General features: G+C 31.2%; 1 protein-coding gene across 6 annotated transcripts in view; it reads left to right on the top strand.

Moving 5' to 3' along the window:
* Positions 1–1,441: 1,441 nt before the first annotated feature.
* LOC144836905 (neuron navigator 2-like) overlaps positions 1,442–13,686 on the top strand; it is a 155,339-nt gene continuing 143,094 nt past the window's right edge. For 5 of the 6 annotated variants that reach the window (XM_078691883.1, XM_078691859.1, XM_078691875.1 and 2 more), the window contains exons 1-2: positions 1,442–1,554; positions 3,596–3,685. In XM_078691883.1, coding sequence (XP_078548009.1) covers positions 3,614–3,685 — 72 coding nt within the window. In that variant the 5' untranslated portion in view covers positions 1,442–1,554; positions 3,596–3,613. Of the gene's footprint in view, positions 1,555–2,266; positions 2,307–3,595; positions 3,686–13,686 lie in introns of those variants that run through there. The other variant, XM_078691841.1, reaches the window with a different exon arrangement.

The following is a 13,686-nucleotide window of genomic DNA, read 5'->3' as shown; positions in this document are numbered from 1 at the left end:
GTTCCATAGCGAACTGTGTCTGCCTTGCGGCTGTCCGCCAGGGGGTGGGGAATTTTCCCCTATAAATCTTCTATGTAACCCTGGGTTATTATTCTTTGATTTTTTTAGTGGGTGGGTGAGTTACTATTAGAAGGGGGGGGGGGGGGGGGGTTACTATTAGAGTAGTGGGTTACTATTACTAATCTTAAATTAGGCACCTGAAAATAGTAACCCACCCCAACTTTTCCGGTCAGCAACCCATAGCAAATAGGCCTAATAATAAAACAGTTGTACGAATAAACAAATTTGGTTGAACTCTAACTTTATTTTATAAACTCAAAAACACTCAATCTTCCCCCACCCGAGATCAACATGCATAATCTCCTTTTTTTCAAAATACGACTGCATGTCATAAACGACTAATCATTTTGTCAATAGTTTTTGTGACTGTTAGAAGATTTACGGTAGTTTCTGTCTATAATAATAATATAATAGGAACAAAATAATGCCCTCGTTGTGCCACGAGTTAAATATGCTGTGCCGTGTGCTAACCTATGTGGTAGTAATTGCTCACTTTGGCGGATAATATAATTTTAAATGAATTACAAACAAATATGGGTGTGGACATTGATGATGCCGAGATCTTCTCTTCCAGATCTATGTCTGACGCTCTCCCATATTTCGCAAGCTAACAGTAGGCCTATACATTGAAAAAAATATTACACTGAAACAAAAAATCAATGCAATATTAAAAATCGATGCCGATCGGAAGAGACCTTCAGACGTACTTCTGATCTGACGCTCTCCCAATGAATGACAGATGCAGTATACATTGAACAATAAAGCGTATAACACCTAAATATTCCTGTCATTTGATTGGACGAGTGTTGGTCAAATAATGAAATTATATGTTCGTGGAATGATACAAATAATTTCATTCAGTGTGAAATTCCAATAGTAGTCTCAATTTTATTATGATAAGCAATTGTTATGGTAACAACTTTACAGCATTCATTTCGAAAAGAAGCCAATCTCTCTTTAGTTTGCAAAAGTAATTTCGAAAAGAATCCCATCTCGAAACGAACGACGTCACACAACAGACCTTTAAAATCAGCCCCCCTTTCAAGGTTTTACGGTATTTCGACAGTTGGTTTAAAATATGACAAAAGATTTAACAGAAACTCAGAATTATAAATTCCTTATAAACTTGTATTTTAGTCATATATCGAGAGTGTACTGAATGTTTTTCTTGAATTTATTTATAATTATGAATTGTGAAAGACCAGAAGAAAAAAAAGGGTTTAATAATGATTAAAATGTTTACAATAAACATAAATAATTAATATTTAAAACGAATGATTGGCTATAAAAAAATTACATTAACTTTAATCTTATTTGATTTTTTGCGTTAACCCACGTGACTTTTATGACGTAACAAATCAGACAACACAACATGCAAGAAGAAGAGCAGCATGCAGCAAGAAGGAAAAGAAAGAGAAGCATTATTGTATCATATGCCATGATTAGAGGCTATATTTATATGCATTATGCCTATAAATAGTACTAGTAAAGCAGGTAAGTTTAATACTGAAGTAAGTTATTGTCAGATATTCTAATATTTAAAGCAGTAGGCTACCCCCGAGGACGAGGTTGCCATTCTGATGAACATTGTTTAGTTTGGGCTTAAGTTGAGGGGACAGCAGCATCCTGACCGGTTGGGTCTTGTACATCATGGCAAGGTGGTGAGAAAAGTCTGGAGGTATGACCTTCTAACAGTCAGTATCCTGTCTGTCTGTCTGTCCGTTCGTCCGTCTATCTATCTATCTATATGTCCGCGTCTAGAACACAAATTGTCTACCCATTGTGTAGGAGTCAGAGCTTCTTTTTTCCCATTCTAAAAACAAAAGCATGATTTTTTGAATGATTGGGGAAAAACATTGAAAAAAACTAGCATTAATTAGACCATCAGCATACATGTGTCAGGTCACCCGCATCTTGGGTGAGGCTCATCCTTTTTTTGCTCAACCTCCTGCTCTTGTTATGAGCAATTTGATTTATATTTTGTAAAATAATTAATATATTGAGATTTGTTCCATAAGCTTGGTTCTTCCAAACTAGGTTTGTGATTGGTCAACTCACTTGCATTGCATGTGCGTTGTGTGAGAACCAAATTTAGTAAGAAGAAAACTGTTTATTTTGTGGTTTGTAGAAAAGTTTCTCTAGCCCCCTCTATTATGGTATTGCCTGTGTATTTCTAAAGCCGTGTTTTATTTTGGATGTTACTCTTGTTGAACATGCTGTGTTCCAATCCTTATTAGGAGTGATTGGTAAGTTTTCTCATTGAATTTTATTATTTTCCACTGAATTTTGTTATTTACTATATTTGTGACTGTATACAACTATTTTGATGATGCCAGATTATCACCATCAGAATAAAGACATTATAACATTGATGATAATGATAAGTATGATGATGAGGTTGATCATTATCAAATCATGATTTATTAATGATTAGATGATAATGATAACAATGATGCATTACTATGATGTAAATGTCATCTGTCAATTGTAACTTCCGCATCATTTCATTATTATTTGTGGCTTTTGGAACCATTATAAAAAACGTACAGTAATGATAATAATAAGATTTTAAATTAAAATTATCATTTTCTCAAATCATAATCATTGTAATGGTAAAAATGATAATATTAATGATGAATATTGAGATTATTATAGATTTCCTCCTTTTTTAATTTTGCGTTTATGAGATATATAATATCCTGCATGCATTATGTTCTAAACCATAATGTACTGTTTCTATGTATGTAATCCTATCCTATGATTTATGACACTAAAAGCGTACATTTATGCATAAATTTATGAACTTATTTCGTTTACGTCATATATGGATTATTTATGGATAAGTTGCATCATTATTTCGACTAGGAGGTCTATCGGGTTTCAAGTTTCATTTTAAATTTGTTATAAAATATTTTTTTCACAAAATGATCATAAAAAATCTAATAAATAAAACAGAACAAGCTTAATAAATTATTTAATATAGGTTATTTTTAATCTTATATTTTCTAAAAAAACCTATTTTATTTTTGAATATTTAGCGGACTTACCAGATTGATTTTTACCATAATTGTATTTTGTTAAATAAAATTAAAATTAGGTAAAGAGGTAAAAATATCTGACTTCTAATCGTTTTGCACCTGCTTCCGATTCATTCTTTTTTTAGTTGACTTATCGAGTCGAAACCCTCATTTATAAGGATGAATTGTATGTGTTGTAACAAGCTTGTCATCAGGTACAAAGATCGCACCCCGAGGCAAAGTTGTTTTAACCCTATAATATCAGCTTAGCTCTCAAAGGCCTGGTTTACTTCTGCTTGGAGAATTTAGAACAGTGTTTTGAAAGTGTTCCCTCCTTTTTGCAATTATCACTGCGGTATATCCACCATTTGTCTATTGATACCGGAATCTACGTTTATTTTTATCGCAGAATTAAAAATTTAACCTACTTGCTATTCAACAAACTAGCAAAAGACATTCTCAGAATGTTTCTGTTAAATTAGAATTCACAGCCTACTTTTACACTTCTATTTTTACAGATTATATTATCAGTGAAGATGGCAGCAAAGAGAGCACCTCCGGTAATTAAAAATAACATTCGTCGATGTTCTGCTTCGGATCAAAAAAAGGTAAGCCGATCATGATTATCCATGTATTTTCTGTTTGTATCAAGGAGTAAAGAATTACTCCATGCTTTATATACTAGCTGTTTGGTTTGTGTGCTATTATCTCTATTGTGAAGGTGTGGAAAGAAAAGAGAAGAGATAGATTCATGGTATGTTAATTGAAAGTGTGTAGCAAGTGATGGTTAGGGCCAAGATGTAGTAATTAACAACAGTGTAGTTCTTAAGTTTAATACCAGAGGAAAATCAAGGATATCATGTTTAGCACTGTGAACCAAATAGTTGGCCCTTTTTGACCCAATTATAATTGGAGATTGAAAACTGAAAATTATATAAATTTAAGAAGTAAATCATAGGTGATGAATGTGAATAAAGTTTAATTTTTAAGAGGATAATAACTTTTGGGAGACGTGAAACATTGCGAATATTGTGACAATTTATATAGTTCAGATTAAATGTGTCTAGTTTGACAAAAAAAGTGTGATGTGCCCAAATATGGTAGTGATATGCCCAAATATGGTAGTGATATGCCCAAATATAAAGTTTGATAGTGTAGACAGGGCTTAACACTATAAACCAAATAGTTGTTCCTTATTGAACCAAATATCTAATTCTAATTGGAGATTGAAAACTGAAAATGACACAAATTGAAGAGCTCAATTGAAAGGATACTCTAAATAATTCTTCCATGTTATGTAAATGTTGTATTTTGTACAGTATCATAAATAGGTTTTTCGTACGATTTGTATTATATATATATATTTTTAATTATATTTTTCAAACCTATCATTCCTAATTTAATAATAATACTTTCTAGTAACCGTTTTAATATTGACCATCATATATAGATTGTTTTGGACATTATAATATGAGTCACGATTTCATGACATTTTACCGTTGACTCATTGTAAATGTTAGCAATTAAATACACATGCAAAGCATACAGGTCTCTGAGGCTGTTAATTATTGAAAAAAAGATTAGATGTTGTCAAACGAATCCGTTGCATCTCTAATTAGAAAGCGGTAAAACTATTACGCTATGGACATTGGATATCATGTATGTCGTAGGTCGTACACTGACCTCTTTTGAATTTGATTCAATTGCAATTCAATACATTTTTAAAATTTACTATATAAACCTGAGTATATTCCCAGAGGGGTCTGTGTATGAAATTTAATGAAAATGAGGGGATGGGATTATACCCAGATTGCATTAAAAATGGAATTGAGCAAATTCTTGTGTCCATATTTAGCCTGAATTATGGGGTGGGATTATTCCAGAGAATGCGCTTATACTTTGTCATATACTATATGGTAATAGATATTTGGTAATTAATACATCTGTCTTGGTTAAATGGAATATTTAGAAAAATATGACAATTGTTGTAAAGAAGACATCTTGTGTATCCAGAAGGAGGCCCACAAGAACTACATTGTCTTTGTCAATTAAAATGATATCAATAGGGACATTCCTTTTAGGGAACAAATGTTACCATAATTGTAATTACTGTATATTTTACACCATAGATGTTCTATTGATCTAAACTTTGCTTTTCTTAATATTATATACTGTACTAACAAAAAATATCTTTTATTAATAAAATCCATAGGTACGTAGTTTAATACATTTAACCTTGATGTTGTAGCCCTGATATAACTATACAATAGACATTCTGTTCGGAAGCTTTTCGTTAAACATTACTACTAAAATAGTTGTGATACTTTTGACTGGATTATGGTTTGAAACGTGTGATTTACATCAACTGAGTAACATAATCTATGTTACAGTTTGTCCAGTTGTTCTCAAGCTTTCGATTTATTAAATTGCTTGGAAACAATGTCATGTTTGTTTCCTAAAATTGGACATACAGACAAGCAATTAATTGTTACTTACTCTTCTGAGTTAATTAGTTAAGCACTCAGAAAACCGAGAGAATTGCTGAGGAGATTTGAATATTTTTATATTTTTTTGGTGACATCACCAATATGTATCTATCAATTTTTCTGAAAATCAATAAACATGGTGCATTGGAATAACTAATAAGCGGTCTTTTGGTGATAAGTAATTTTCGGTTCTGGGGTCTCAATTGTGAAATTGTTTACCTGATTAGGTTTGTGAGGGTTCTAATGTGCAATCTTTTAAGAAGCAACTTAAGACGCATCTTTTTCCAAAACTTTTGTAATTTTGTCTGTATTTTATTAGTAAATGATTGTATATAAGATTTATATTTTTTTATAGTGCTTTGGTCTCTCAGAAAAGCGCTATATAAATATTGACTAAAATAATAATAATATAACTGTAAACAAAATTCAGGACTTAAAAATTGTGGAAAATGAACGTGATACAGAACATTCAAAGCACGTAATATTCTTAATCTTAGCAAATGATTTGGAAGCATTTTGCCAAGTAATCAACAAACATTATTCTGTAATTGTTATATAGTGTTTTAGTTTTTAAGTTGTTAGATGTTGCTTGTTAGTGAAGACACTAATGACAGTTGAAGTAAACTTGGAAATTGAATTGAATGCAGAAAGGTAATGAAGTGTATTAAATGCAGAGTATTGCTGTAAAGATACCGCATTCATTAAGATCTGCCGACATATTCTGTTGTAAATTGTCATTTCTGATTGAAATTCTCAATTTTTTTTTCTACTTTTTTAAAAATTAATCAAAGAAAAAGAAAATCACCTTATTTGATCTAAAAAAAGAATTTTATATTTTGGTGATTAACAATGAAATTTGTAAAAACCGAGGCTTGATTTATCAAACCAGTTCTTTTTATCTTAAGGACTTTTTTCTTAAGGTAAATTTTAAACTGAATTAATCAAATTATTATTAGTGTGTTTGATAAACCTTACCACTGTAACTCATCGCCTGGATCTGGAATTGAACCATCAAACCTGTGTTGAGGTGAGGAGCGAGGACTCGCATCCCAATTTTCCCTCATGCACACAATGAACTAATAGGATGTAGTTTGGTCATTGTTCATCATAAATCTGAGGCCGTAATGCTTTAATTTTTGGACATTTTTGGCATGCTGTAAATAGTTATTGCATTTAGTATTGTTGAATTATCTTGTATTACCTTGTATTAATCTGCTCTTAAATATTAGGTATTTCACCTGCATTTGGCAATCTGAAAAAGTTTACCTAGAAATTGTAGCTAATCTTTATGAAAAAAAGTATAGTATTAAAAATCCTTAGAAAGAAGCAGGTTACTGCAACAACCTATGAAGTCATTTAGACTTCACAATATCTATAAATCTTTTTTATGTTGATGTTTAAAAGATTTACAGCTCAAATATATATATCAAGTTGATTTTAGCTTAGTAATGAATATGAAGTAGAACAACTGTGTGTTTAGGCCTAATAAAATGTGTTTACTCCTGAAGACGGTGGTACTATAACAACCGGAACGTTGTCGTCGAGACATTCTCAACTTAAATATATTTCCTTTTATAAGCACACGCTGCAACCATACTTTACTAATGTGTTTGTGTTATGCTTGTGGTTTAATATGAAATAAGGCAGAAAATTCAATTTTGTAGAATCACATCAATTTTCATTTTGCAACAGTTGTGTAGATGTTTGTCCTACATCTGACTGATTCCTGCCGTTGTATTCTACTCATAGTTAGATTTTTTGTTTGATAGTTTCAATATTCCTTTTATACATCTATTGGCATATTTGATTGGGAACTTTTCATTTTATATTATCGTATATCCTCTACTTTATGTCTGATTTCACAAACAGTCATATCCCCGGGTATAGTCTCAGTATTGAATTTTGGTCTCTCTCTAGCCAGTTCAGATGAGTTTTTACAAGAAATGCTTTTTTTTTTCTGAACCAGGATTTCCTCGGGTATAGTCCCACTATCCAAAAGTCAGTGTAGGATTGAATATATATATATTTTGCATGATGAATAAGCATTGTAAAGTAAGATGTGTGGAACATTGTACTGTATTGTATCTTTTCAACAAGTAAATTTGAGTAGCCTAAAGTTGATAATCTCTTGACGTTTCAGTTGTTGTGGTACAACCGTCTCCTGGAGTAATGTAACTATAAAATTATTTTTGGTTGAAATTGTATTTACTCCAGTATATTCGTTGTTTGTCTACCCTGACTGAAGGAGCTTGGAAATCAGGGGACTTGTTTTTTTTTATAGGGAGAAAATCTGTTCTGTGTCAGTAGTCTGACACAAGCCTTGTTTCTTGGTGGCCTAGCATAAACTGACTATGTATGTTTATATGTGGGTTTTTTGTACTATCTCTACCTTGTTGCAGGCTCACTAACTCTGTAAATTATTAATGTTTATGAACACAGTGACCTGTTTTGACTTTAGTTAATGGTCTGTTACATTCTACTTTTTTCACATTAAACAATGTCATTAATAATGCTAAGATAAATCATCACGTGTGTGAGTGAGTACCTGCTTGCTTTGTCTTACTTGCAAATTTGATGAAATTTAGAATTTGTTCATGCTGTAATGTTTGCATCAATTAAACAATGAAGAAAACTAACAAGACAATAAAAAGACCACCAGCAAGACCAAAAGATAACTGGATAAACCAAATAAAAAAAGATTTAAAAGGAAAAAATGTAGACCTTTGCACAATGGCAACACATCCTGCCAAAAACATGGGAACAAATCGTGGAAAGCGTAATGTCTAAATGACGGAAAATGTTTCAAGAGAGAGAGAGGTATTGCACCATCACTTTTTCTTTTAACCTACCATGGAGCTAGCCTGTACCATAGGCCTACTCAGATGAGCATTGTTCTTTTGTACACATTTTAAAATAAAATTTCATAAGTACAAGTTACTTTGCAAATTTTAATACTCTGAGATATCGTAAATGAAACATATCTCTGCCATTTGAGAAAGTTAGAGTATCATAGGCCCAAATTCTTAGATTACCGTCATAGGAGGACCATACCATACGTTTTCAGTAACTATGAATTTTTGAAAATGTGACCTTTTTATAGAATACCCTTAACTATAATGTAGCCACAAGAACAAGTTTTTTTCATGGTGAACTTCCTTTGTAATAGAAATAGATAGGTTTATTCTGGGTTTATTATAGTAATTGGAAAATTAATGATAGGCTGCGGTTGATGTAGACGTTCATTGAACTTAGTTAGCTGGACAAACATTTATCAACCCTAGATTTCTAGAAAATGAGATAGTAAAATAGTACGTATATTTTTATTTTATTCAAAATGTTTATAAGGAATTTATTCATTCAATCTTCTATTTCGGAATCTCTGGTCCATAGAAAGTAAAATTACGTATAAATTAATTAAAAATAAACAAGACTGTACAATTACTACTACTCATCTCAGGATGGCTTTCCACTTGAAGAGTATCTTTCACTTATATAAGAAGATTTATAGTAAAAAATAACATATACAAAAGTGGAAAAGTTTCTGGGTTCATATTAAAATCTAGAAAATATGCTAATTAGCAATGTTTCCCATTTACTGTTAGTTTAGACTCAGAGCTTTTTTAACGGTCTTGAGAGCAACGTTATAGCATGCGGAAATATTCCAGCAATGATCGTGAAACTGCCGCAATGCCATGCAATAAAAAAAGAAAAATCAATATAAACTAAATAATTCACATAGATGCCTTACCTTAATGTTTGAAATATTTATGATATAAATGTAACTAGGTCATCACTCAGTAGAATATTGTATTGTATAGCCCTAAATCCATGAGTAGGCTGTTCAACATGGGTCATTTTAGCAATGTAATCTTGCATTAGGCTGTAGGGATGTTTCAACAAACATAATTTATTTTCCAAGCAAACCTTCATATCACGGATATATATTATGTATTTCAAAAATTGAAAGCCCCACAGTGAGGGATGAATAAAGTTTTACTTTGACTTTTACTTGGGATCATGCAAGGCCTTGCTCCTCTAAACTGTGTTTCAAAAATTGTGCCCATCACTATTTTCTAATCTAAAGTGAATAATATCAAGGAAGGCTTGCCCCATGTCCAGCATCAACCCACCAACACGGTTCTTGCATGTTTTACACACATGTTATTCTAGTCAAATCAATGATATCCAGGAAGGCTTGCCCCATGTCCAGCATCAACCCACCAACACGGTTCTTGTATGTTTTACACACATGTTATTCTAGTCAAATCAATGATATCCAGGAAGATTTGCCCCATGTCCAGCATCAACCCACCAACACGGTTCTTTTTGTATGTTTTACACACATGTTATTCTAGTGTTTATTCACCTATGTATTAGCCTATTTGAATTAACAACTTTACAATAGACAGTAACCCGTCATATTGTCTACTGTACCCATGCAATACCCTTGACTTTAAAGTCTTTGTAAATCCTTGTTTACCAACTATTATTTAAATAAACACATACATGTTTGTATTGTTGCCTTTACTGTGCTTAAATAGATTTAGTAAAATCTTACTGAATAGAACTTAAATTATGATATGCTTTTGAAGACTGTAATAAGCGTAACACGCGTAGACACGTAGTCTGTCTATACAATTTAGCAAATGCTTAGTGTATAGAGGGAGGGGTTTGAAGGGCGTCCTAACACCTCTCTCTCTATTCAAGCTGGATCCATTTTCCACCCAATTACCGGCAAATCCTTTTAAAATTTCATGAAATCAAAGCCTTTCTTTCAATCATCAAATAATTTTGTGATAAGTAGGTATTAAGCACGTTATAAGTTTACTATAACATCATTGTTAAGCAGCAAGTGTACGTTCTTTGATTTAAGTTAGTGATCATAAACTTGAGTAACATCTTTGTTCAGATTTCATCTTGTGGTTTTCTTCAATTAAAACCAATAATCGTAAACTATATAGAATTGCCTGTTATTATTATAATTACAGTGCTTATTTATAATTGAATTTTCAAGTTGGATTGTAGTTTTTTCCGGTGTTTCTGACAGGTACGTAAAAAAGATATTATCTAATTTAGCATCTTTTTGAAACAAGTTGAACGACTTCATCATAACCATTGTACATATTCTAGAAGATTTTAATAGCTTTAAAATTTAATTGAAGAAACTTAATAAATGACCTGTATCTAAGTCCTTCTTGAGCTCTACAAATACTTGTGACTGCTTGAGAATTGTCACTGAACTGTTTCTTTTTTCTCAATTATTGATATAAAGCAGTTTAAAATCATAATTTTTGTATTATACTGTAATTGTATGTGTAGACTAGATTTTAACAAAGAAATTATTACATTTGTAAGCATAAGCTTAACAATTTTTTCCCTTTTCTTTCTTAAAAATAATATTATTTGTTATAATATATCTATATAATTACAGTATCAACATACTGTATCGTGCAAAGAAAATAAAAGTTTTCCTCTATTCGTTTTTTCAACATTAATTTTGAAAATCTCATTACACTACTAAAGAAATATACTACTACTACTCTATTGAGATTCACAATTACTATATCATTGTTGCGATGTAAAATATTGTAGACACATTTTACATAAACATCTGCCATGCATTCCTCTTTCTGTACATCTTAATGCCATTCTCGTTTACTGTCCACTTTCAATTGCATTTTAAATTATATAACGTAGTTAGGACACCTTGCTATTCTGTATACTGCCTATTATTGGACGAAGGCTCAACTAAATTAGTGCACTATAGGAATGAGTTAAGTTATTATTTCCATTTATAATGTTAATTGCTGATGTCACAGCAGTGTTTTGTCTCCTGGGGATAATTTGTCACTGTTTAGTAGAAGTGAAGTCACAAAATTAAGATTTGTTGCTTAAGTTAAGAAGACTGTAATGAAATAATAATGAAGGTGATTATACATGGATGGATATAATGACATTGTGTGCAAGTAAATGTATTAGAATGGGTTTACAAAGACCTTAATAAGCACTTAGGAAATTACTTACTGTGTGATTTCATTATAATTTAGGGGTCAAAATTTAACCTTGATTTTGGAAGAAATTGTTTAATTTTCTGACTTTTAGATAACTTACAGTATGATAAGCCTAGATGTACAATGTTGTACATACAACATACAAGTCTATTTCCTTTATTATACTGTCTTCCAGAATATAGACGGAATTTAGAATCTAGTTAAATTTAACATAGACAATTTCCTGATTATCATGTTATAGTATGATAATATTGATAGATAGATTTTAGTTTGGCAGAATATCGAATAAATTAATAACAAAATTTAGAATCTCGTCATGATGAATAATCGTTGTTAAAAATATAAGTCTGTCATGTTTTATCTTGTATACTAATAGTTGGAGTGTAAATCCAAATTATCTAAATATTCCTATAAAATACTGAGTATTCTTTACTTGGTTCTGTGCAATTATAATGCACATTTATACTAATTCTTATATACACTATATTACTATCTAAACATTCATAAACCATAATAAATAGTTTGACAATGAATGACATTCAATTACAAAATGTAGGCCTACTAAATCCATTATGAGTAAAAGAAAAATTGTAAAATTTATGAAATGTAGGACATAATTTAAGTTCATTATTAATTTGATGTTTGGAAGAAATTACTGATCAAAAGCTGTAAAGATGTTTTAGCACCAGGATTACCAACATTCTATACTTAAAACTGTATGATGTAACTTAAGCTAAGCAACATCACCAAGACCAAGTAAAGCCAATGGATCTATATATCACTTGACCAGTTTGGAGTATACTTAATACTTATGATAAGAAAACTTAAAAGCCTAAAAGAAATGTACAGAGCTTAAGTAATAGAAAATCATTAAGTCTAATTTCTACAAAAGTGGAGCGGTACGCTTAAAGAGAATAAGTCATGCTCAACTTGAATCTAACTTTAATTCTTTCTAACTTAACTATCAAGTACCTTTGATGATTCCTAAGAAAACTAAACTTACAAACTAGAATTATTCCTAATAAATTTTAATAATGAACACAAATTGTGCCAGAGACCTTCTTTGCATTTTCTTTTCTGAAGTTTAATTTTGTAAGTGCTGCCCTCTATAATTGTCCTTTCTATACTTTCTGTAGGTGAATCCACAGGAGATAAGATGAGCATGCCTCAAACCTTGACTTATGACATTTTAAAAATGGACATGAAAATATTTTAGCCAGTAGGTGCAATTGAGTAAATATCGTTTTACCTTGAAAATATAATAATAATATGGATAATTCCAATCTTTTTTATGCTGTACACTAAACTTAACTTTTATGTACTTTTATTTTAATCAGAGTGCCATGGCCTCAATCCTCAAGCTAACACACACCTATCAATTATTCCTCCATCTATTGCACAACCAATTACAAATTTTGGATCAATATTCAATATTGAATAATTATAAAAAATGTAGTAGAGTTTTTACCTCTATATATAATGGTCTCTTCCAAAGTTTGCTTGAATGAACAGTGAGAGCCTAATTCCTATTGGTCAGAAAACAAGTCATGTGATAACCTTTATCCAAATATGGTGTTTGTCTATCAAGAGAGTAATAATTTACTATGAATTGGCAAATAGGTGAAGAGGTTTTAAAAGTGGGAAAAATAGCTGATTTATTTCAAAAGTGTTCTTCAGTCTCCTCTCAAGTGGAAAGATCTTGGATGATAAAATAACTTGTTGATGAAGATGGATTTAATTTCACTTTTTGTTACAGCTTAGATGGTAAATTGACTTACCTACAGGTGTGTTTACATACAGGTAATTTGTTTCTATTATCTGTCCTACAGCTGTTTATATACAGGTAAATGTTGATATATGATCTTTTTTTAAATACTTTTTCAATCAAGGATGAGTGTTTAACATGTGAAATACAATCACATTTTGTATCAGATACTTGCTTGAACTTGTTTAACCACAATACAAGTGTTTACATATGGTGAACAGGACCTGTAGTACATGGGAAGAGTGTTTCTGTACTTTCTGCTTTATTTCTGGTTGATTACTATTGAGTAAGGTAGGTGTAGTGTACCACTCCTTTTTATAAATCTTGTACATAGTAAATAGATGAAT

Source organism: Antedon bifida, chromosome 1 (genome assembly GCF_963402885.1).
Source record: "Antedon bifida chromosome 1, ecAntBifi1.1, whole genome shotgun sequence".
Classification (NCBI taxonomy): Eukaryota; Metazoa; Echinodermata; class Crinoidea; order Comatulida; family Antedonidae; genus Antedon; species Antedon bifida.
This window is presented reverse-complemented; position numbering and strand designations above follow the sequence as displayed.